The sequence below is a fragment of the Corvus moneduloides genome, chromosome Z, assembly GCF_009650955.1.
Source record: "Corvus moneduloides isolate bCorMon1 chromosome Z, bCorMon1.pri, whole genome shotgun sequence".
NCBI lineage: Eukaryota > Metazoa > Chordata > Aves > Passeriformes > Corvidae > Corvus > Corvus moneduloides.
In genome coordinates, this window is record NC_045511.1 from 30,529,510 (window position 1) to 30,556,499 (window position 26,990).

The following is a 26,990-nucleotide window of genomic DNA, read 5'->3' on the forward strand; positions in this document are numbered from 1 at the left end:
CACATTCACCTCAATGTATCATGGTAACACTGGGGTACACTCCTGTAGAAGGGGAAAAATTACATGAATTTGTTTTGAAAGCAAATAAATACTTTGAAAATTCATAAACATTCAGAACTATCAAATCTTAATGCAAATGTCTTTAATGTATTGTCTATTCCTGCCAAAACCCAAAGGTAAAACCTCATGCTTACAAAAAAGCATTGCACAAACTGCATCTTGTTTGTATCAGAGAACAGAAAAAGTAGCTTGAAAGAAGTTTATTTTCTTCTCTGTTAGATTATCGAAGTTATCTTACCAAAGCACAACAGCTAAAATACAAGATAAAACTAGAGCATGCCCTATGAGCCCACCTGTTCATCACTTCGGTGGTAGTCATTATCTTCTTCCTGTTTTTCCTCCGAAGTTTCTTTATTTATATTTTCATCTGCTTTAGTTTCACCTTAGATAAAAAAAGCCAGATATATGGGATACATATACTATGTTTATATTTAAACCCCGGATATACTCAGCAGCAGCTCATAGTGCTAATACAATTAAAACAGCACAGTTCAGGCTCGCAGTATAGAATAAACTTTGCTATTCCCAAACTGTGCTTATTGGCTCAAGCAACACTTGCAGCCAACAGCCCGTGACATGAAAGAGGGCAACACCTACGGAGTTCAGCTGCTACCAGCCCAGAAGCTGGGTAATTTCACAATCCCCATGTAGGCACTGCTATGGAGACTGACTTTGCCACAAGCAACATACTATTAACAGCTGAAAACAAAGATTCTGTGCACAAATAAGGGACAAAGCAACAATCCTATGCTGACTCTATTCCTCACTAGGAAAAACTGTGACTGTAAAATACCAACTGGGCACATACTTCCAAAAGAACAGTTTATCTATTTACTAGCTGTCACCCACCAAAGACAGAATAAATAAGGGACTATTTACCATTTCGATGAGAATCTAGGTGCTGTTTTGCAGAACATGTCTCCCCTTTGATGTCCCCTGGAACTTCCATGCCCAGTTTGTGATAAAACTCCCTTTGCTTTTTCATTTCCGCTGTTTAAAATTGCAAATATTAATCCCTGTAATAAAGTTCTAATGCAATATTTATGAAGTTATTCCAAATCCCTTCCCACTTAAGGATTGCCAACAAGTGGTGGTGGTGGTGTCATTATTTACTGTCTTCCATCTCTGCTACCGCATCAAGTCATGCCTCATCTTATTTTTCCGAGTTAGAATAGCATTAAGTTGTCTGTATAATTATTATTACAGCATTACTGCTAGAATGAGATGGTATTTAAAATACTTCAGCTGATTTTGAATAACCCCCATTTTGAATATAACCGTATTTCAGTCAAAACACTGGGTTTGAATTTTTATTTATAGTTCTGATTTTCAAGATCCTAGAAATAATTTTTATATTATCAATTTAATCTCACTGATATTTGAAAATGCTCTGGTTAAAAAGCAGCTTAAATAGATTAAAATACTCTATTTAAATGAAAGCTCTAACATACATTAAGACAAAAAAAAAACACTGAGCAATTTTTATAATGTATTTCTTTAGTTAAACAGATCTAGTGTCAAAGAGGATTATGAAACCAGAAATTGAAAGTTCCCTGATAAGAAAGAACTCTTAGAATAGCAGAAACTAAAAGTAGTTCTGCATTGCATTTTACCTCTGAGAATTCTAGAAAGCTTGCACAACAGGTACACAGTTTAACAAAAACAGATTAGAGTTATGGTATGGCAACATTCAAAAGCTGAATTCTGCTTTACTTAACACCGCTCTTGGAAGAAACATCCCATGTTGCCTCTCACCACCCCCACACTCAATTTCTGCTAGTACAGGCAAGAAATTAAATTAATTGCTAAAAATTACACAGGTGAAAGAACCTGGTTTTCCATTGTATTTTTCCTCAGTTGCCCCCTCCTTTTTCATCACTTGAAACTTTGTTTTTTTTAATGCCAAAGAAGTATGTGCAAACTGACTTTTAGAAAGGTCACACCACAACTTACCTTCTTGGAGCCCTGGCACAAGTTTGTAAACAATATCTTGCATTGTTCTGTCATGACTAGCAAAAAAAAAAAAACACCCAAATCAAAAGATTAAATTCATCATCTTGATTCAAAATATTTCTCTTTAAAAAGTTCCAGTACTAACCACATGCAAAAATCTCTAAATTCACCTAATAAGAATTTTACATCTCAAATCGATGTTTCTATCAAACCAGGGAGGACAGCAACATAAATTATAAAAAAGTACAGGCTAAGACAGAAAACAAATGAAAGTTTGAGAAAGACTAGTCCGTGGAGGAAATCACTCCACTGAATATGTCCTTCTGCATCAAGACAAGTATGTCACTAATAGTCTAAAATTCTTTTAGAACTTAGAAATAAACTCATTTTTATTACAAAAGAATCAAGGATAACTTGTTTCTCACCCCTATAGACTTCGTTTCTCACAGTTATAGATTAGTTATCTTTACTAGGATTCTTCTAAAATTCAAGAGGAACAGTTCACAGAAAAAGATCACAACAACTAAAGTTTACTTTCTTCTTAAAAGACAACATTTTAACTGTGAGAAATGTTATGTAGCTAAGTAGTCCGTACAGGTAGCATGGCTCAAATGAAGAAAAGGTAATAATCCCACTGCAAGTATAACAGTAGGGCCAATTAAGATTCTAAACTTTCATTCCCAGCTCACCTAGAAAAATCCTGTCCGAGTCTAAAATAAGTCATAGTCTGAAAGAAATGAAATATTACCTTAAATTCCAATTAAAAAATAGTATAATAAGCATTTCAAGTGTCTGCCTTGGCTGCTGCAATGTCATTACCCCAAAAGAGTTTGCGTCATCAAGTCCTGAATCTGACTTGAAAAGAAAAGGCTTACAAGAGTAGTCTCAGGCTTCTCATCACCTGACATGAGCACTTCACAGCAGTGGAGATCAGTGAACAATCACAGAAAGGTGACAAATCAAGACATTTACAAACAGTAATTACAATATTTTAAGTAGCACTACAACAAGATTCAGAATATCATTTATCCTAAATTCACATCATTTTGACCAGTAGCAATCCCATTTGTACAGGCTGGGATTATGAAGTATCACATATGGACTGCAGACACATTGCCAAAAATATTTCAACAAAAATACGTAAATAAGGCATCACTCTTACATCAGAGGTGAGAATTTGGGGGTTGGAACTAGATGATACAGATGATCTTTAAGGTTCCAAAGAATTTTAAGACTCTATGATGCTACTTAACAGTATTTAGAAATGTGAACAAAGTGATACATTTGGTTTACCTATTTTCCACACAGACGGAGGATGAATAGGAGTTTAAATCTCCATTTTCAAACATCTTGTGAAACTTCGGACTCCCAATTATTTTTAAAAAAGGTAAGGAAATATACCCAAAAGGAGACCGGACAAAGTAGACCCTACAAAGTCTGTTTCAGTTTTGATGGGGCAGTATTTTACAATTTGTTCAAGCAGCTGAGTTAAGTTGAAGTGTATTCAACAAAAAAAAAAACCAAATAACAAATTGCCTTCTAGCTGTTCTCAATGTCATGTTGTTTCCTGGTCCCTCTTTGCACAGAAAACAGGTTTTTGAAGCAAGGCAAACATGTTATCTTGCATGTCATTTATTCATTCTTGCCTATTTGCATCTACCTGTCCCTTCAATTATACACTCATACAGGCTATTATCAGTGTATTATATAAATGTAGAGAGCATAGTTTCAGGCTCCTGAATGAGGAGGAGCTTGAAAAATACAACTGTGTATGGAATATCGAGTTTTCTGTAAAAGTGAAATCAGACTCATTTGCTATAACCATTGCTTCAGAAATTGTTATAGAAGTGAGAAAGGCATATCGAAAAATGCTGTGAACAAACCCAAGTTCTTTATAATGGAAGACAAAACACTACTTGATGTGCAACAGTTTATGCAGACACACCGTCACAATGTATTTTCATCAGCAGGAGTTACTACACTGCAGTAAAATGAAAAGAAAGCACTTAAGGAAAAGAAGGAGAATGTCTTTTCTGAAAACTAAAGGAGGAAAAAACCCAACAAAAATACTTAGTGAAAATGCAATTTGACTATGCAAATACACATGGAAAATTAGGAGGTGGTTGGCAACAGCCAACATGGCTTTCACTAAGAGCAGTGTCTGACAACTTTGGTGGTCTTCTATGATGAGGTTACAGAGGCAGTGGATGAGGAAAGGGTGACTCATGCTGTCCTGCATGACATCCTCTCTAAACTGAAGAGACAGGGATTTGGCTGATGCAGCACCTGGTGGATATGGAATTGGCTGGATGGTTGCCCTCAGAAGAGTTGTGATCAATGGTTCAATATCCAAAAGGACACCAGTGAAAAGTGGTGTCCTCAGGGGTCAGTACCAGGACTGGTGCTGTTCAAGATCTTTGTCAGTGACACAGACAGTAGGATCGAGGGCACCCTCAGCAAGTGTGCCACCGACACCAAGCTGTGTGGGGCAGTCAACATGCTGGAGGGAAGGGATGCTTAGGAGGTGGGTCCATGTGAAGCTCATAAAGTTCATCAAAGCTAAGTGCAAGGTCCTGCACCTGGGTTGGGGCAATCCCAACCACAGCTACAGGCTGGCAGAGAAGTAATTAAGAGCAGCCCTGAGGAGAAGGACTTGTGGATGGGAAACTGATCATGACCTGGCAAAGTGCACTTGCAGTCTGGAAAGCCAACTGCATGCTGGGCTGCATCGAAAGAAACTTGGCCAGCAGATCGAAGCAGGTGAATTCTGTCCTTCTACTCTGCCTGCAAGAGACTCCACCTAGACCACTACGTTCAGCTCTGAAGCCCCCAAATAAGAAGGATGTGGACCTGTTGCTGTGAGTCCAGAGGAGTGCCACGAAAATGATGAGAGGGATGGACCTCCTCTCCTGTTTAGACAAGCTGAGAGAGTTGGGGCTGTAGAGCCTAGAGAAGGAAGACTCCAGGGAGCCCTCAGACCAGCCTTCCAGTACATGCAGAGAACCCACAAGAAGGCTGGAAACAAACTTTCGACACGGGCAAGGGGGAATGGTTTTAAACTAGAAGACAGCAGGTGTAGGTTAGATAACAGGTAGAAATTCTTCAGTGAGAGTGGCAAGACCAGAAGAGGTTGCCCAGAGAAGTTGTACATACCCCACCCCTGGAAATGTTTAGCCCAGGCTGAGTGGGACTTTGAGTGACCTGGTCCAGGCAAAACATGTCCCTGCCCATGGCAGGGTGGTTAGAACTAGATGATCTCTCAAAGGTCCCTTCCAACCCAAACCATTTTATGATGATACTATGACATTCTTTCCTGTTCCTATGACCTAAGCAGACCCTTAAAAGATTAGCTGAACGATAAAGCTGAAAATTATTTATCTCATAACTGTCAGATGCTGAAAAGCATTGTCCAACTGAGACTAATTATTGTAATTTTCTAAAAGTATAATTCCTACAAATGTTTCATATATATTATTTTTACAATTCAAGCATACAAAAAGAGGAATGACTAAATCCCATTAAAAATCACACAGAAATTAGACATTTAAGTGTATGCTTTGGGTTTTTTTTGAAGTCTGGAACAAGCTGCCATGCATGAATTTTGCAAATTCATAACTAAAGTTTTATCCTGTATCTCCTCAATCCCCTTCAAACTTCTTTTTTAGTGTTTAACATGCTGATAAGCAAGAATGAAAATTTTGGGAGAAGCTGTACTGTATCAAAGGGGGTGAACCAGTCTAGAGTGAAGCTACTCGCACTTCTGCTTTTATACTTACCCAATATACTGTAATGGGTGACTCTGATGTATAACAATCCTGCAGGTTGGACAGGTGTTGTTCTCCTCCAAATATTTCACTAGGCAGCTTCTACAGACTAGTAACAAAGACACTCACAATTAAAAAGGAATAAAAATAGCATATAAAAGTAGCATAATAAAAGTCTGTTTTAGTACAGTCACAGAAATGCACATTACTGAAATTTACATCAAGTTCATTTTTTTACATCATATGTGCATGATGTCTAATTTGCAGAATACAGTTTCCAGTACCTTTCATTAATGTTCTCAATACAGAGAAGGGATGCACTAGAATTAAAGCATCCATACTTATCAAAAACCTTCTTAATGCAGCATACAGCACAAAATCCCACTTTGAAATTTACTAGAACAACAATTTCTAGCAGGTCAACATTCAGCTTGCATGGATGACACTACAGGAACTACTTGCCATTAAGATATTAAACAAAACATACTTGCTTTAACCATGGCAACATATAGAGCAAATGTGTGTGGTGGCAATGAAACCAAGACAAAAAAAAATTTCCAAAGCTGGAAAGTGGATATCTGGGTGTTATTTTAAGTCTGTTCTCACAGAGTACACTACAGTTAAACTTCTACCAGAAAAAAAATTACATCGGCACAGATCCCCAGTATTAGTAAAATTTCCTGGTAGGAGTTGCTAAAGTAGTCATTCATTATACAGCTGCACGTTTCCATATGCAAACACACAATCACCCATCTCTCTTTCAAAAGAAACTATTTATACTCCATTCTCCTTTGTCCTGCCCCAGAACTGTATTCATAAAATACACTACTACATGATATCCTCACTCACTTAAAGTTACAACTCAAAAGGGTATGGAGAAAAGAAGGGAGGTATAGTTTTTTCTTGAAGTTCACTAGTTCATGTAATCTTGGTATTAATGCAGTTCCCATACAAAATGAATGGATTTCTGTAACTATAGTGCCATCTACCTCTCAAACAAGAAGAGAATACAATTACATAAACACCCGTTAATTAAAAAAAAAAAAAGTAACAGTAAATGAAGCATGGTAACTTTGCACTGTGCTTTGCATTTACACACCTAGGATGACAGAACTCTGGGTGGCAGAGGTTAGACGAAGCCTCATAGCTTTGCACATTAAGCACAGATCTCACACAACAGTTTGTTCCAGTGGAATGCCAGAGCAGTAAATCCATTTGCAAAAGTCAAGCCAAACCCCATTCCTACCAAGTCAATAGAAGCAGAATCTGACAGAGGAAGCAGGGACAGGTATCCTGGAAAGAGTATTGGGATGCTCCTAACTTGTGTAGGGAGGGGTGAAAAAGGCCAAATCACAGCTGAAGCTGAACTTGGCAAGGGACATGAAGAATTTTAAGGGCTTCTATAGGTATGTCAGAAAAAGTAGGTCAGAGAATGTGTACCCTCCAGATAAACACTGGCAAACCAGTAACAGTGGACAAGAAAAAGGCTGAGGTTCTCAATTTTTCTGCCTCATTCTTCTCCAGCAATTTCTCTTCCCACACCTCTCGCACAGATGAACCGCAAAGACGGGACTGGGGGAGTCAAGTCCCTTCCACTGCACGAGAAGATCAGATTCATGAACACCCGGGAACCTGAACACAAGTAAGTCTCTGGGACCTAATGAGATGTGTCCCAGGGTCTTGAATTGGCTGATGTAGTAGCCAAGCCACTGACAGTGATAGTCCTGACAGTCAGATGAAATCCCTGGTGAAAGGAAAACACTGTGTCCACTTTTAGGAAGTGGCAGAAAAGGAGAAACCTGGAAACCACCAACCTGTCAGCCTTAACTCTGTGCCTGGGAAGATCATGGAGCAGATCCTCCTAGAAGCAGTGCTACGGCACCTGGAGGACAGGGAGGTGATTCGAGACAGCCCAGCACAGCTTCGCCAAGGGCTCTGAGCAACTTGATGCAGCTGAAGATGCCCCTGCCCACTGCAGTGGTGATGCATTAGGTGACTTTTATAGGTCCCTTCCAACCCAAACATCATCCCATGCCAGTACATCTTCCAGTTTGGACTATGTATAGACTAACTCCTCCTAAAATGAACTGGTCGCAAGCTGGCTAAGGTTCTGTCAGGTTTCAGTCTGAGCACAGCATCCGAATAAATGCAACTAGACGGCTTATGAAGGGTGCTGCAGCCACTTAGATTCTTTTTTTTCTGGGGTCAGGTTGGGATTAATAAACTCTCCTGAAACTGGAAATCTTTGGAGTAATGGACAGACACCATGGAAATCATTCTATGGTCTGAAACAATACTGTTACTAGAATTTTCCATTACCTTGGTTTTCCAGTATCTCTGGTCTGTACCCAGATATGTGGGCACTGACTGTGGGCATGAACTGAGTTGTACATTTTCTGATTTCTTAAACACATCAGAGAGCTTTCATCAGAACAAGAACAGGCAAGGTTAATGCTCAGTTGTTTATTTTAACAGTTTCACTTCTCTTTGACTTTTTTCATTTCTGTATCTAGTTCAAGTCGACCTTTTATCATCCTGATGAATCCAGAACATGATACCTTTCATAATGTGAGGTTTTCCCTTTCATAACATAGAAGGACAGATTTTACATGTAAACACTAACAAAACTGACATTACAAACACAAAGTTAAATAAGATCTGCATATATCATCTAACATAGAATATTAATCAAGGAATAGATATAAACTAAAAAAAGATTTAAGGCTGACTTACTAAAAATGATATTTTTAGCGACTGACTTACCGGCCTACCTGTCACCCACAAACTAAAACCACAGCAGAGAAACAAGCAGGAAAGAAAGCAAAAAAACCCTGTTTTCTCTTGAATTCAGTTTTACCAAAACTGGCCCTGTTCCTCCAGAGGACTGGCCTTGGTCCTCCAAATTACTTTCACCAAAGGACTCAAGAACTTCATTTACTACTGAAGAGTCTTTGAATGGCTGAAGATCAGGAAATTAGAGAAAAATGGAAAAGGTAAGAAAAATGTTCAGTTCTGAGTAGAACAGAATGAAAGTTTCGGGGTGGTATAATTTGGAAGAGAATTCACTATCTCAACAGACAGGGTAATGTCATGATAGATTTTGCAAGGATGCTTTTTATTATTATTTAAATAATAATACATTATTAGCATTATCTTACACAACACAAACAATGCCAACATGTATGAAGTTTTGTTAAAAAGACAGCATTAGCACAGACTCTCAGTATTAGTAAAACGTCCTGGTATGAGTTGCTAAAGTAGCCATTCATTATACAGCTGCCCATTTCTATATGCAAACACACAATCACCCATCTCTCTTTCAAAGTAAATTATTTATACTCTGCTCTCCTCTGTTCTGCCCCAAAACAGTACTCATAAAACACACTACTACATGATATCCTGTGCCTGTTCTCACAAAACTATTTATACAGGGCACACAGTGAAGTGGTATTCATAAAATATAAACTGTCAAAATAAGGAAGAAACAAGACAAACAAACCCCCCAAAAAGCAGCAGGAAAAGGTAGTAAAGAGTATTCCCTGGCTTTTGAAGCAAGCACTGTAGCACTGTGGATTAATCTACATATTTCCTCCATATGCAAATATAAGAGATGGTACAGATGATATCAGCTGAGGGGTACTTGTGAGGTTTTTGTTTTATTCTTAAAGAACAGTGAAAAATGACCCTCTCCCTAGCTCTTTGTCAGCCATGTTAACTTGTTATGATCTTCATTCCGTATACAATCTTCTTACTAGCAGCAGTAAAAAATTTGGGCAAAACTAACTGGAAGTCTAGCTTAAGGATCTTTCTCTGAAAACAACACTATGGAAATTGAGATATGAAACAAATGCAGACGGGACATGAGACACTGACTACTGTGTCCAGCTCTGGGACTCCCAACATAAGAACATGGACCCGTTCCGGTGAGTTCAGAGGAGGGCCATGAAGTTGATCACAGGGCTGGAGCAGCTCTCCTAAGAAGACAGGCTGAGAGAGTTGGGGTTGTTCAGCCTGGAGAGCAGAAGGCTCTGGAGAGACCTTAAAGCAGCCTTCCAACAGCTGAAGGGCACTACAAGAGAGATGGAGGGGGCCTTTTTTACAGGGGCATGTACTGAGAAGACAAGGGGGAATGGCTTCAAACTGGAGGTGGATAGGTTCAGATTAGATAGAAATTCTGTATTGTGAGGGTAACTGGCAGAGGTTGCCCAAAGAAGTTGTGGATGTCCCATCCCTGGAAGCATTCAAGGCCTGGTTATACAGGGCTTTGAGCAACCTGATCCAGTAGATGCTGACCCTGACCATGGCCAGGGGATTGAATCTAGGTTCCAGTTTCAAGAACCATTCTGTGGTTCTTGGAATCACAGAATGAACCATTCCATGATCCTAGATTCTATGAGGATATCCAAAACAACATGAAGTGTTGTTTGGATGAAGCTTCTAAATGGAATATAATAAAAAACATAATCAGTGACAAATCATGAGCATTGCCTTTCCCCTTCATCAGATATATTAGGTGAAGAAGTCCGCTGAAACTTTTCGTTTCATGATGAAGACACAGCCACCAAATAATTGCCTTCAAAGAAAATTTAGGACTAAGTCATTAAGCTTATTAAACAACATAATAGCTTTATCAGAATAAACATAAATATTGTGACAAAATAGTTTTAAAACACGGGATGCGTTGCAAGGTTCTAGGTCATCCTTCACTTACATGAAAGTAGAAATTCACAAAGTAACAACAAACAACTACCTTATCACAGTATTTTGGAATACAAGCTTATTTCTAGGGTACAGGACAACATACTATTCTTTATCAATAAACTATTTGCTTTCTGCAGCAGAACAGGAGAGAAAGAGACATCTGAAAGGCTCCAGGTGGAGAACATATGCTGTATCAACTGTCACAGAAGAGAGAACTAGGTATTCCACATTCCTTTAGCAGGAAGACAGACTTCATTCTTGAATATTTGTATTACCACTAATTGAATATGGCTTCAAGTTTATGCTATACAGCTTTAATGTTCCCTTAATTTGCTTTTTTAAGAAAGCAAATCATCTGTTAAAAAAAGCAGTCTAGTAAAGCACATGCTATTTTGGCTGATGCACAACAGATATTTTAAATTTCAACTGAAAACCATTACAACATGTTGCATATCAAGTTAAAAGAAACAAACAAACAAACAAACAAACCAGCAACATGAACTTAATTGTACTTCTACTTACAAGTATGCAAGCATTCTGTTACAGTAGTAGCATCAATCAGGTATCCATTGCACAGACGACAGGTTATATGGGCATTAATGTCCCAAAGCTTAATCTTTCTCGTTAGCATCTTTGGTGTCTGTGGAAGAGACATATCATAAAGTAACACAGCTGTAGTCATTCGGGAATAAATGATTAACTAGTATTAGCCCAGCTTTAGACTTTCGCACAACATACAAGGATGTGTGCACACAGTGGTGGCACTAACTTTTATGTCACTTCACAAAAGCTAAACAATGTAAACCCCACACTATTCTGCAAGTCAGTACTGCAAGAGCATAGAAAACGGCCCTCCCAGCCTGCTACTAGTAAGTTCCTTTACCAACCAAGGGACTCAGATTTACAGTGAAACCCTACTATCCTGGTAACTTCAGTCATCATATTCACTCTAGCAATGCTGGCAAACTCACAAAAATACAGAGGGAGAAAAACCTCAAAGTAATTTCAGAATCAAAAGTGGTTTTTGACAATTGAAAAGTCAAAGCAACTGTTAGGTTTAACCACACTTTTAAGCGCTTCCTTCTGTCAGTATGTTAAAGCATAATTTTTAATCTGTCTCTCAATAATGGGGCTGGAAAGTAAACCTTCTGAAATCCCTTTTATTTAAACACAAGTTAATTAAAGACTACATTACAGATTAAAATAATTTCATTGGCAGAGTTGCAGTTTGTTGTGCTAAAACTTGAACTAGATATTTTTCCTTTCTTTTGAGCATGAGATGGCATAAGCACTTTTAAAAGGAAAAAAATTAGAAATCAAAAATGAAAAAGCTCATTTAACCTTTTTTTGCAGCAACCCCAATTACTTAGAGAGAAAACACCCCACAAAGCCCATGCCTTAACAAATTAACTGTTATCTTTTAAACATAGCTGTATTATGTTTTTCAAAATATTTTGAAAATAGTACTGTTACTAGAACATGACAGCATTCTAGCTAATTAACAGAGTGGGCTATACTTGCTTACAACCTACTACATGTGGTTCCCAGACTGCAGAAGTCACCAAATTATACTGTTTTCCCTTAAAGTGATTTTACTGTCCCTGGCTCACAAATACTGCTTTTCATCTAGCTCAGTTTGGAAAACATTTCCAAATTTGAATGGTGACACATGGTCCCCGAGTTTCACATAGATATATTGCAACAAAGTTGTCTGATCTTTGTCATCTTTTTTTTTTTCCCTATGTTCAATGAAGTGGTACTAAGAAAAAGGAACTACCAAAAGGCAAACTTCCACAACAATCTGAACTATTCCAGTGCAGAGAAGTACCTTATATTCCACTATAAACTATGGAAGAGCATACCCAACACCCATTCAAATCTGCACAGTCCTATGCAAAAAAGACTAGGAAGACTTCCAGTTTTCATAGTTAAGACTGGGGGGGTGGAGGGGCGAGGAACCAAATTTATTTTACAGTGTTTGAGATTTAGTTATAAATCTCGTGACCTCCCATTACAGAAGAATAAAGAGCAGCTCAGTTTTGCAGCAGACAAAATAGGTCAGAACCTATACTCAGAAACTGAATTACTTTTCTAAATTGTAGAATTATTTTTAACCCTCTGAAAACCAGACACACATTAAATCCTTGTAAGTCATTGCATGAGGTCATTAGTTAAAAGCTACTGCATGAGGTATGTAGATTTCTGTGGTGCTGAGGAAGAGCTATTCAACATCACTCTTCAAGAAGAGCTCAAGGGATGGCATCAAGCCACCAGTCAAATAGAAAGTCAGCACACTTTGTGTTAGAAAAACACAATTCATAGCAGGCAAAAGAGAAATTAGCCTACACATACCCTGAAAAAGGCAGTATCAATACAACTCTAGTTACTTGTCTAGGCAGGAATTCAGAAGAAGGTGTTCAGGGCCATCACAGACTGAATCCAAGCACTACTAAGGCAGAATAGCCAAAGATTTAACAGTGAAATCTGAAGCAAATAAGTCACTTATTTTCTAGAAAAAAAATTACAGTTTCTCCTCACCACAGTAGAGATAAACACTGCCACTAGAAGAACCCTCAACAAATTAAAAAAAAAGTTCAGATGGGTACAATTTTATGAGAACAGTGACTGAACCACACAACAAAGGCAAAAATAATACAATATAATAATAAAGCTCATTGTGCTGGGGGGAAAAAAAAAAAAGAAAAAAAAAGAGGATAGCAAGAATAATACACATTTTGCCAACTTAATAGGAAAAAAATCATACACATTTTGGCACTGGAAAAATGCATATCTTCCAGAATATCAGGAGCAAGCCTATCAAATCAACCTTATGAAAATTTCATACACCTTTCAAGAAGGATAGAAAGTCTCTCTCATTAGATGTTTAAAGGACTGAAAATAAGAACTATTAAAAGAAGCAACAGAAAGGTAGCAGGTCTTTTGAGGGCAGTAGACACCTCAGTTTCAAAAGGTGATAAAACCTACAGCAGGACATTTCTCCAGAAGGCCTGTCCCACGCTGTTTTCTTGCAGCTACTAAAACAGGAAAAGGATCTCTTCTCTGCTCACACAGAGATCCAGGCATGGTTGCTTCAGCACACCTTGCATCTCCAATAAACAATGCAACGTCTAAGGTCTGTAAGCAAGCTGTCAGTGTCAGACTTTATTTAAGCCTGCATTTTGTGCAATTGCGACCCATGTCCTCTAGTCTTGGGAAAAAGAAGAACATTAGAATGCCCCGCTTGCTTTTCAAAACAGTTAACCTGTAACAACAAGAGGACTTACTAAAATTTAAAAAAAATTAATAAAAATCAAATTTTTAAAAGGCCAGACCACTTCCTATCTATCTAGAAAGGTAGAGAGAAGTTCACAAAAAATGGCATATTACCAAGATGTCAGTTCAGTCAGATAACATAAATACTCAGACTTTGCAGAAAACTTGAATTGCTTCCTAGAGGGAAACAAAAAAAAAATTTTAGCAGAACTAATGACACATATAAAGAAAAAATAGAGACACTAATGTTACAGCCTCATTTAAGAAATTAAATTCACTAATCACAGCAACTAATTAAAAACATAAAGTAATTCCATATTATGTAAAGTAATTCCACATTTATCATCTGCCTATCCTGTATACTTCAGAGGGAAGTAAATAACATAGTTGCAGATTTCATCATCAATTATTATTTTTCTCATTATTATCACATTTGAAAATTATACACAGTCATACTATGAAATACAAAGCTAAGCTACCACTCACAATGCTTAAGAAGAAACTCTCCAGGTCGATGGGTAGCTAACACAGGATGTCTTTCATGTTCCTGTCTGGAATATACTAACTAGCTCAGAATGGGTACTAGTCTGTTTGAACCACACATCTGCTCTTGGGAAGGTGTCCCAAGACACTCATGTTTCTACAGCCTAATGCCAAACAAAAGTTAAGCACCACTTTTATCATGTAAGACAGCCAAGTTGTTACCACCCCACCAAAAAACCCCACACCAAACACATATTTTAAGTAACCATATATAATCTGAAGTACACTGCTGCAGGAGAAAAAATGCAGATCAGATCCGGAGATTAGAAGCAAGCAGAAGGAATAAAATATTCCCAATACATTAATGCTGACAAGTATACCATAAATGATATGCCAAGTCCTATTTCTATGTCATCTTAACTCCACCTTGTTATAAAGGCTACCCATTGTTTTAACATAAAGAGTTCAGAAAATAATTTAAAAGATATTTCTCAAATATTTAACATTTTGCATCAGTCTAATCACCCTGAAAATTTCAGTTTGAGTTTATCAAACACACAAATATTGAGTTTATCAAACAAGCAATTGAAGACCGAGTTAGTTTTTTTTTAACTGCTGGACTCCCAAGAATGCAAGATGACATATCTCTTGACAAAATCTCTCCGTCCTTCAGAAGTCTCAGCATCTGATTTTATTACTTAGGTAGACTCTCAAAGAGCTACTTTTACCATATCAACATGTAGTAATGTAAAAGAAGCAAAGCATGTTTACCAGGTGCTGGATTCCTCTGAAGAATTCTGAATGAAGGGACATCCTTCTGCTTAGGCTACTGACAGCTTCTGCACATGCAATTAATCCATGTCAGTAATCTCATACAAACTGGAACTAAACAGCAAGACTACACAACATCCAAAACATGAAGTTTGACTAAGAATCACACAACCTATTTTTCTATTTTCTAGACATATCCAGGTCTCCCTTAAACACCTTCCCTTTGAAAAAGAGGTATTTTTTCATATCTGAATTCCAGGTGATCTCTTTCACAAAACTCATCTTCCCATCTCTGAAGCAGTGATATGCTGAAAAGAAAGCTAAAAATTAATTCACATACCTCCAAAACAAGTAATCTAACCTTATAAACAAAAACCACAGAAGTCTAGAAGTCCATCTCCAAATACACATTTCCCATCAACCATGCAGCTTAAAAGCACAGGTATCTGGATAACACACTGAGCCACTTAGTCTGACCTCAGTTTACTCTGCTTTGAGCAGCTGGATTACTTAGAACATTCCTGAATTGGAAGAGACCCATGGAGTTGTCGGGTCCAAGTCCTGGCCCTACACAGGACAATCCCACCATGTGCCTGAGATCATTGTCCAAATGCTTCTTGAACTCTGTCAGGCTGGTGCTGTGAGCACTTCCCCAGGAAGCCTGTTCCAGTGCCCAGCCACCCTCTGGGTGAAGAACCTTTCCCCAATATCTAACCTAAATCTCCCCTGACACAGGGTCATGCCATTCCCTCAGATCCTAGTGCAGGTAACCATATGACATGATGGACATGATCTCCTGATGTCTTTTTAACCTGAGTTATCATACAATCCTACGAATTTACTACACTATCACACCACCTTTGCCTATCCATGTAATAAACAAGCTGAACTTCTTATTATATTGACTGATCTCAAGCAGCTTACGACTGTTACACAATCATTATCACACAGAGACACTAACTCAAAGAATTTAGCATGAGCTCAACATCTAAAACTGGCTGCTGTAAAAAGACAACACAAAGAATCGGGTTGACATTAAAGTCACACACACCAGCCTGAAGCAATAGGAGATGATAAGTTTACTTTTCCAAAGCACAACCTAGGCTGATACCTTCTTGCCTAAAAATATTTTTTAAAAATTCAGAACAAAAACGTATCTCCCAATTGACACTTCTTTTTTTACAGAGACTCACTAGACTGTGCAGGATTTAGTAAGAACAGCAAGGTTCTAAAAGAGATTATTTGCATTTGCCTTATTTTGTAATGTGACCCATCAACCACTGTGTAGAAGACGCATGCTCAAGAGCTTCTGAATTTTTCACAGGCTCAGTCAAGTTCAGAAGCAAAAGTTTCACAGAAAGCTGCCGTTCTATATAAAAACAGGCAAATTCTGATGACAGACCAAATTCTGAACATTTACAATATCATGTTCCAAACCTAATATCTCATTTGAATACTATGAAGCTCAGACTACCACTAAACCTCCATGGAAGTTAGCAGACAACGGAAAATACCATACCTTAATTTAGTTTTTAGAAAGCCAAAGCCAAGAAAGGCAAACCTCTGTAACACAGAAATTCCTTAGTTCTTCTAAATTAAATTGTTAGCTCTTCTGAGATTTACCTGCTCAAATAGTAACCCACAAGCAATTCTCAAACTTTAAGAACTGCAGACAACTTTGAAACTTTCAATCCACTGACTGAACTGTGACATTTATTAAAAAAATTTAAAGAGTCTTATTTTTTACTTAGACAACTAAAGAACGCTGGAGCCAAAGCACCGTTCTTCTCCCTCAAAACCACATTGCTGGAATAGTAGTAAGTCACTCCTCAGTTCTATAATCACAAAACTCTTCTCAACTTGTCAACTAACCAAGCAAAAAAAAAAACCAAACAAAAAAACCAACAAGCAACAACAACCAAACCAGAAAAAAAACCACAAAAAAACCCCAAAAACCCACCCAAAAAAGACACATAACAAAACACACCAACCTGAGCATCAGCTGTTTTTACAGGAAATGTGAAATGCAAAAAAAGTATCCCTGCAGCATATTACATAGATTCATAGGGTAATGTTACGGAGTAATCTCTCCAAGCTGCTCTAATCCAAACTTGCACTCAAAGCAAGCCCACTTAAATTGAGTAAATGTGGGCCTATTCCTTCTTTGCACAGAAAACCCTCAACAACGAAGATTCCACAGTCTCTTTGGGCAACCTGTTCCAGAGCCTGACCCACCCTCACAGGCAAAAAATGCTCCAACTGTCTCTTAGGAATCTCCTGCATTGCAACTTGGGTACGATGCCTCTCATCCTACAAGTGTGCACCTCCAAGAGCAGTGCAGCACCCTCATCTTGATTTCTGTCCACAGGTTGTGTTGAAAATAGAAATAACATCTTCCCTAATTCTTAGCATCACTTTCCTTAGGACTCTTGTAAACGCTGAATAAAAAAGAGCAACACCAAAATCTTAGTCAATAGCTGAAGACCCACTTTTAATCCAAGTTGCTAGTACTTCATCCTGGTTATTATTTTGGAGGCAGAACAAAACGAATCAGCACTGTCCTGCTTTATAGAAATACAAAACCCTCTGAAGTGCCTAAAAAGAATTGAGAGATCCTGTTTAAAAAAGTTAAGAAAATACTCAGACCAATCTTTCTCTTACAAAGACAAAGCCTGCTTTTCTAATATATGCCACCACATCTGCTTGAAATGCATGGTAGAAGAATTCCATTTTGAAAAGACTGTTTTCTTAACAGCTGCCAAGCAATGAATTATTCAGAAACAACATACAACAATGGAGAGACAAGAGACACTTCCTTTCAGTGTTGGAACATGAAACCCCAAACAAACAGAGAAAATGTTCCAAACATTCAGCTAACATGAAAAAAAGATCACTTGCAAAAAGATTTGTGTTTCTTCATCTTGGTTCCAGCTGACATTATTTTAAACCACACTGTTGGCATGGTGTCAGCCTCTCACTGTCTGGAAGTCTTACAACACACCAAAAAGGGAGTGAGGACATTTACAAAAGCATCTGGACTGTATTCCCAATTAAAAACCAGGCAACCAACCACACACACACATACACAGAGTCGGGAGAAGCTGGAAGGGGATATGCACATTTCAGAAAGTCAACCTGTTTTGTTAGCGCTTCATCCACTTCACCCACTAAGGCAATGTTCTCTTCAGATGATCAAGCAAAAAGTTAAGCAAAATATTACAGGCCTGTCTATTAAAACTGTATCACCGAGAAGCCTGCATATCTCTGTACAAGCTTTCACATTTCAGAGATATGTCAGCACTGAAACTATTATTCATGCAACATTACAGAGAGGATCAGCAGAGGGACTCCTCACAAGTACAGCCTTATCATTTACATAGACACCATTCCAGAATATTTTGGCCTACATGAGGCATACCTCTTAAAACAGCATTTCTTTTCAGAGTCTGCCATCCAGAGACCTGAAAAGACAGAAGAATAGTCTGAAAGTTAACATCCAAAATTCTTCAAAATACAGCTGCCAAAAAGACTCACCCACTAAATTCACCTGAGTATTTAGGTATGTCTGTTAATTTAAGATAACAATGGGGCAGAAGTACTTGTAAGCAAGAAAAGGGGGGAAAAAAATTGATCCTCAGGAAAAAGAAAGAAAAAAAGATTTAGCACAGTCTCCTACAAGACAAGGAAAATTACTCGAAAAACTAAGAAGTCCTGTTACACATGATCACAAAATAAAAAGAAATTCATTATCTTCAAAAATGACAGGGTAAAGAACCAAATAAGTAAGCAGAAACCTTGAAGCACAATGGAAGGACTAGACAGTCTGTAAGAAAAGAAAATATTTTGAATTGAAGGCGTACATTCAGGTGAGCAGCATTCTCAGTTTTCAAGCTATGTTTTCAAGTAATCTGCTCTCTGTATCTTAATCTTCCAAAAATACTTTCAAAGGAAATAATTCGTATTTCCAGAATCTCTAGGTATTTGCCAGAATAAAATGATATTTTAAAAAATAATAAAAAAGAAGACCTTTATTCTCTGGCTAAAGGTGATACAATCTCACATGAATAGGTAAGTTTGACAGAAGAAACAGTTTTTCTAACTGATTCACACAGTGAAGATTCAGCTGTTACAGAGACAAGTAAAGAGTACTACTAGTTCTGTCTTCCTGCTCTGAAAAAATCAAAGGCATAGCCTGTAGTTACTGATTTTGCTGTTATATTGCTAAGGGAATTATGAAAACAATGACGAAACAAGATATTCATGATAGCACTTGACAGAAACTTCAGAACAATGACAATAAAAATCTCTTTGCAGTTCCATCATGAACTTCTTTGATTGAATTCAAAGTAAAAAAAAAAGTTAAAAAAAATTACTATTAACTGAAAGCAATGCAGAGTTGCAAGAGATGCTCTTTTCTGGAACTCCCTAAAAAAATCCCCATTGAGGACAGAAAGCCTCTCATACAGTAGAACAAAGTCCATAACACTTTGTCATTTAAAAGATTTATTTCTCCAGCAAAATGTGGAGAACAGAGCAGTGACACTGCTTCTAAAGAAACCAGCTCAGAGGCTTATCCCCATTCCAAATGCACATCACAACATAAACTCGAGTAACAGTCTTTCGGAAGGACTTGTCATGCATCTTCCCTCACTACTGCTGGAAGAAGACAAGGGTACACTTTGGTTCATGTGGAAGAAGGAAGTACCACTCAATTTGTGAGAATAAAAACAACAACCAAATTGGTCTTAAATCATCACCATACTCCTCCTGTTCTAGTTACAGGGTGATAGTGATGCACTATGAAAACTAAAGACACAGAAGTTCAGTTCTTTTTTAGATCTAGATGGTTGCTGGAGACTGGGGAAGCGGATTATTCTACTAATCCTGTAATAAGTCAGAAGTGAGTACCAATATTTTCTTTAAGGATTTCTCAAGTGCTATGACAGCTCTTAACAACTTCTCAGATCATCAAACTGTAACTGTTGTTTGTACCACCTAGCTTTGTAAAGCAAAACAGGAAGTTATTCTTATCAGGTACAAATCCAGAAGTGAAGTGAATGCCTGACAGATTTACAAACCATTACAACCTTGCTATTTTAACAGGATAAGCATACATATTTTTCTTTTGCTGAAACATAGTACAGTAATGTTACTTCATTAAAAAGCAGAAGTATAATGCTCACAGTGGGGAAAGCCTGAGGAAAACAGCTAAATGTAGCAAATAATAACAATTTTGCTGAATAATTACTGAAAGGTACTGAAGTCATATAGCACCAAAAGCTAAATGACAAAAGTAGTGGAAGCAGCAGGTGTATCTCAATTCATAAGGACACTGTATTTAAAGCAATCAAAGAACAAAGCATTACAACAATGGAACTTTGTTCAGATCCAAAACTCAGTGTGGAAAAGACAATTTTCAAATCTGATGCTTATGATCGTGTGGCTTACATCAGGCGTAAGCATCTCACTTCTGCTAGTAGCTACACACTGGTGAAACTCAGCTGAATTAAAGTGTAGAAAAAAATAAAGCCCTTGCTATGGCCATCAGTTTCATTATTCCCAAAGATGACCAATAAATTTCAATAAATTAACTTTTTAAATATTAATTTAAATATTAACATTAAATTCTTAAGTACTATTACATATGTTCAATTTTAATAGCTGTTTCTATTTAATTCCACAATTTACACTAGCTAAAAAGGCCTGCAAACACCTTATTCCATAAAGACAGAATTTTAAAATATTGTGAGCACAACCTTGTAATGAGAGAACTAAGTCCAACTCTCACTTCCATCACAATGCAAGTAAAGTGTTGTTTGGTCATGAGGTCAGAGATTATGAAGAAATACAAGCATAGAATTTGTCTTTTTCAACTAGCTGGATTAAAACAAAAATAGTCTGTTATTCTAATCATTTGTAGCAGAAAGACAGAGGTTGTTAATGACTGAAGATATAGACCTCTGTTCTACAAGGCTATTTATTTACAAGTAACTTATTAGAATAATATGCTGACCTGCAATAGATGAAGAGTAATGGCTATATGAACTAAATTAAAAAGCCTCACCAGCTTAAAATAAAGTACTTTCCTCTTTTCCAAGTTTTTCCACTGTAGGGCAGGATACTTATCAGTCAGAAATTTACTTCAAGAGAACTGGAGAAGAAGTCATAGCCCTATTTTCATTGCTAGCAATGTCAGTACAGCCTGTACAGTACTCAAAAGAAGGATGAGTATATTACCTCAGGTAAGCAACTTAAGATGCAGGACACATTTTCAACAGATGAAAGGATAGAGAAAACAATATTGTGGTTGCTTTGGCTTCAGATACCAAAGTTGTTTATTTCAACTGTTGTCAGGTGTACTCTTGTCAGCTGTTGAACTTTACTTTGAAACAATATATAAGCCACTTATAAAAGGGCACAGTGACTTCAAACATTAGCAGTGAGAAGTTTGTGCTGGGTTTAGCAAAATGCAATAACAGAGGATAATGTGTCTTTCAAACTGAGTTTTAAAATATTGTAAGCTCCAATAAAACTTATGCTGTATTTGCAAAGTACTGTTTTGTAAAAGAAACTACTAGAAACAAACCTTTCTGTTGATCAGAAAGAAAAAAAGATTTAAATTTGCTCTAGCAAGACTAGTTATGAATACTTGTACAGCTTTTTATGACCCAATTCAACAGCATATTTACATGCTAAGGCAGCAAATAAATCCATGTACTCTTTTTAGTATCACGCCAGCAATTTCTCAGATCTCAACGGAATCCCTCACAAGTCGTTTTTCTCATTCCTGGGAATGTACTACCACCACCAGATGGCACCAGTACTCTACCTTCAATAAAGCAGATAGCTGTATCTTAATAACTGAACACAGAAAACAGGACTGCCCTGAAACGGAAAAAAATAAATGTAAACAACACATTCACCAGCAGTCTCACCATGGAGACTTCCAGATTCTGCTGTGTCCCTGGCAGCCAGCCAGACTCACTTGGTCACCCCAACAGTCTGTTCTTCCCAATCTCCCCCTTAAAGACACACACGCCTGTCCATGCTGGTGAGCTTGGCTGGTTTGTCAGTAACACTCACCTACTTTACTTTAATTGCCAGCTCTATGGACTATGGATTCAGCCAGGCACATTACTAAACCATGTCCCTTAGTGCCAATCTACATATCTTTTAAATATCTTCAGGGTTCCAACACTACCCTGGACAGCCTGGTCTAATGCCTGACCCACTATTTAGGCACAGAAATCTTTTCTAATATCCAATCCAAACCTCACTTGGCATAGTTGGAGGCCACTTCCTCTTCTTGTATCACTTGCTTCCGGGGAGAAGAGACTGACCCCCACCTGGCTACAGCTTCCTCTCAGGTGGAGGGTGAGAAGTTCTCCCCAAGCCTCCTTCTCTCCAGATTAAACAACCTCAGTTCCCTCAGCTCCTCTTCATAGGATTTGTGCTCTAGACCCTTCCCCAGCAGCTCTGTTGCCCTTCTCTGAATTTGCTCCAGTACCTCAATGTTCTTTTTGAAGTGAGGGGCCCAGAACTGGACACAGAACTCACGGTGTGGCCTCAGTGCTGAGTACAGGGGGACAATCCCTGCCATGGTCCTGGTGGCCACACTATTGCTGATACAGGCCAGGATGGCATGGCCTTCTTGGCCACCTGGGCACATTGCTGGCTGTGTCAACCAGCACCCCCAGGTTCTTTTCTGCTGAAAAGCTTTCCAGACACTCTGCTGTCTCCAGCCTGTAGCACTGCATGGAGTTGTTGTGACCCAAGGGCAGGACATTGCATTGGGCCTTGCTGAGTCTCATACCACTGCCTCAGCCCATCACTCTAGCCTGTCTGGATACCCCTGTAGAGCCTTCCTGCCCTCCAGGAGATCAACACTCCCACCCAGTTTGGTGTCATCTGCAGGCTGACTGAAGGGGCACTTGATCCCCTGGTACAGGTTGTTGATAAAAACATTAAATAGAACTGGCCCCAATACTAAACCCTTGGGAACAATACCTGTGACTAATGGCCAGCTGGATTTAATTCCATTTCCCACCAGTCTCTAGGCTTGGCCATCCATCCAGCTTTTTACCCAGCAAAGAGTGCACTTATTCAAGCTATGAGCAGCCAGTTGCTCCAGAATACTGTGGGAAATGGTGCCAAAAGCTCTACTAAGTCCATATAAACAAGATGAGCCTTTCCCTCATTCACTAAGGAGGTCACCTTGTCACTGAAGGAGATCAGGTCAGTCAATCAAGATTAAAAACTAGGTCAAACAAGGCCTATATAAAAGATATCAGAATGCACCAACCTTTCATGAAGTGACTAGAAAGAAAATCCCCATGCCTTCCTACTGCAAGCTAGCATCAACACCTATTTTGTTTTAACATATCTCAGTACTTGGGGAGGACAAGGTGGGTGGGGATGCTGGGACATTTCACTGTTCCTTAATAAATCAGGAACTTTCTTTAGCAGGTATAACTTTATAAGCAGACGCAGGAGAGTTACAGATTTCTTCCCAGTATCTCGTATTATTGCATGCTTGTGTCAGAGGTACTGCTTCCAAGAACACTGCCTACAGAACACATTCACAAAGTCTGAGAACACAACTAAACGAAAGGGAAGGTGGTAGGAGAAGAACACTGGGCCAGTACTAAAGCTCTAGACTGCCACATTTTTCTCCCTGAAATACTCCCCAAGTCTAAGTTTATTTGTTTCAAGCACAGTTTAGACAAAATCACAAAAAGGGGAAAAAAAGACTCAAAAAAACCAACCAAGGACAAAAAACCCACTTTATTTTGCACACAGCAAGTGAAAGCATCCTTGAGACAGACATATTAGAATTTCTAATTTATATGAGAGCATTACTATTGCCACAAGAATACTGGAGAAAAATTTTTAAAAATCAAAGCTTATGATCCTAGTTTTAAAGTGATTATGTGAGCTGGTAACTGAAAAGGCTGTTTAGTTTTTCTTGATTTGGTTTTTTTCATCTCTAGTCTTGGTTCTGGAACTAAACAAATGAGTGAAATGGTTTTAGCTTCCTCCTTGCAACCACCTGGCAACCAAATAAGCTCTATCTGAATACTTCTGTAGTAAAATTTCCTATACATAGTAAGTATAAACTTGATCTTCAGTATTGCTACCCAGAGCCTGATTCAGTGATAAGCTTTATGCTAAACATATTTTTAGGCTAGAAATTCTTACTCTTCACTAGCCAATTCACATTTCACATTCATGATCAAAAGACAAAAAGCTGCAAGTCAACCAAAGCACAAATAATAGGACCTTTAGCCAACTGATTTGAAATTAAGTTTGCCATGTTATTTTAGAGAACTTGGACCATGATTAATGGTAATGTCAGCTATCAGGTAATAACAAAACAAAGAAGTCTTCCATATCACACCACTTTCATGAAAACATCCTTGAAAATAACCATGCAGTATTTATTTCTTTAATCTATTACACTCAAGAGAACTTGTCTCTTTTCTTGAGGAGACTTGACTAACTGGTTAAAGAGAAACTACCTGGGGTGTATGCACACCATTAACTAAGAGTTGCATTAAGGTGGCTTAAATATTCACCCCAAAACAAAACACATTCACTTTTACACAGATTTCATTCATTTCAATGTAAAGTAAAAGACAGCACTGATGATAAATGACATGTAAAAATTGACATAAATGTTTGAGATAAAGTAGAAGCAATAATCAGGGCACAGTAGCATTAAATCTACCCATCTACTCTTTATTCACGTATTTTCACATGTTTTCTTTTATGGTACAATGAGAGGCTGATCTATCTGGTACTTCTCCTTTAAACACCTGTTTCTGTCCAGAGAAAATTAAATAGGCTCTGCAGTAAATTGTCAAAACCACAAAGATGTTCAAAATTTCTGTCTTACATGTCATTAGTAAAAGGCATCATGAAGAAAAGAAGGATTTCATTAAGGCAGGAGAAACAGCAATGAAGTTGAAGTCTAAGTGACTGAGTGACTCAAAACTGGGTCCCACACCCCTTCACACAAATTTTGATAACATTTTCTGTCATTTCAATTTGAAGAGTGAAATGAGGAACATAAAACACCACCTCCTCCCAGCTGTCACAGGAATTAACTTTCTTAGAAAATTCACAAGACGTAAGTACTATTAAAATGTTAAATATATTAAAAATAAATTTAACACTCCCCCCCACAGAAAACCATCACCACAAACAACAACAACAACAAGAACCATTCAATCTCAGTTTTCCAAGTATCTTAAAAATCTCATTTACCTAGACATGTGTTTAATACCACGGTTGAACACAATGACATTTTGATACAAGGTTTTATTTCAATCTTTTTTCCTATACATTGCTTAGATTTGGAGTCTTTTTTAAAATTAATTTACCACATTAGACTCCTGAACAGTCAAGCAACTGCCTGTCAAATTTTAGCTAAAAATGGTTTCAAAATTGATCCATCAATATGTTTGCAGCCAAAGAGATAAACAAATACTGAAATCATCAAAGTTAGTGTTCTTCAAATTTTCACCTGACAACAGACGCTTATAAAGCACTAAATTAAGGAAGATATATTGAAAATCAAGTAAGTAACTGTTATTTCTCTGATAAAATCAACTAAAGACAATAAACACCTATTTGTCAGAAAAATGGCAAGACTAGAGAGTTGCTATACAAAGTATTTAACTCTACTTTAAAAACATATCTACATCTTCACCTACCGATAGCATAATAGAACGCTTCAAAGAAGAAAGACGTAATCCCTGCACCGAGTTTCACATTTAATTTTCAATAAATATTGAGTTTCATTTGATTTATTGTAGATTTGAACACATAGATGCCAAGACTTAGCAATCTAAAAACCCCCCAGCGACAGATGGACAGTGCCTTCCGTCCAAACATGTGAAAGCACAAGCTTCAAACATTATTTACTGCAGCCATAATCAGATAGAGACTAACCCAGAACCTATCATGGGCCAACTTAAATAGCCAGTCTGCCCTAAGTGCAATGTTGTAAGCCGCTAGTACCGCATCTTCTGAAATAATGTTCAATTCTAGATGAACACATTAAGGAAGAATGGCATGAAACTGGACCAAGGATCAGAACACAGTATGAATTAAAAAAACCCTATGTTTTTCCTATATTCACCTATCACATCCTGATCTAAGACAGCTGTATGACTGTTACTTACAAGACAAGGGAAAAACAGAAAGAGTTCTTTAAATTAAAGATACACTGTAAAGAAACCACATGTGCAAACTATCTAAGGACTATGTTTAGGTGGGCTTTAGAAAAATGTTCCTAAACATCTGTAATACTCCTAATACTTCAGATAATGTAGAAATGTAATCAGGCACCTTGTTTGTTTACTTAAAGACAGTGGGAGATGGTGGAGATAAAAGTGAAGTTAGCTTAATGATCCAGACAGTGTTTCAAGCTTTTACAGTTTCTCTAAGATGGTGCCTCTGATACAGCAAGGTCACAGCAAACTCAGGAAAATGACAATAAATGTTTTTTTCTTCTCAGTATGCCAGCTGCAGAAAACCAAATGCAAATGATGTCATACCCTCAACTCTGACTTGCAGCACAACCATTATTAAACCCCTCTCATAAAGACCACCTGTAACGTCTCAAAATCTTTACTATAGAAGCCCACTACAGAGTTTTGCTGCAGGACTATGTCATGAGGAAAGAAAATGAAAGTGCATTTAAAATGTACAAATGGGAATTCAACAGAGCAGAGAAATTAAGCACCCCACTTCTCTATAGGAAGCTGGAGACAGATTTTGGTATTAGCTGCCTTCAGCTCTAAAGGTAAAAGCAAATACAGTGCAAAGAAATTCAAGACTAAGGTATTCCTGACGTCAAGCAATGATGATTAAAAATTGCCTTATATTAATATGTATAAAGCACCAATACTAAATCAGAGCTGGCATTTTAAAAGGTTCTGTTTAGGAAGAAGAGCAGTAAGAGTGAAAAATAAGAGAATG

General features: G+C 37.8%; 1 protein-coding gene across 6 annotated transcripts in view; it reads right to left on the reverse strand.

Moving 5' to 3' along the window:
• PCGF3 (polycomb group ring finger 3) overlaps nucleotides 1-26,990 on the reverse strand; it is a 56,359-nt gene that overhangs the window by 10,131 nt on the left and 19,238 nt on the right. For 2 of the 6 annotated variants that reach the window (XM_032095398.1, XM_032095400.1), the window contains 5 exons: nucleotides 11,001-11,118; nucleotides 5,790-5,886; nucleotides 2,014-2,069; nucleotides 940-1,050; nucleotides 354-442 (listed from right to left, as the gene is read on the reverse strand). In XM_032095398.1, the coding sequence (XP_031951289.1) occupies nucleotides 354-442; nucleotides 940-1,050; nucleotides 2,014-2,069; nucleotides 5,790-5,886; nucleotides 11,001-11,109 (462 nt within the window). In that variant the 5' untranslated portion in view covers nucleotides 11,110-11,118. Of the gene's footprint in view, nucleotides 1-353; nucleotides 443-939; nucleotides 1,051-2,013; nucleotides 2,070-5,789; nucleotides 5,887-11,000; nucleotides 11,119-13,463; nucleotides 13,775-13,865; nucleotides 13,929-15,005; nucleotides 15,074-18,423; nucleotides 18,467-26,990 lie in introns of those variants that run through there. The other 4 variants (XM_032095396.1, XM_032095397.1, XM_032095399.1 and 1 more) reach the window with 4 other exon arrangements.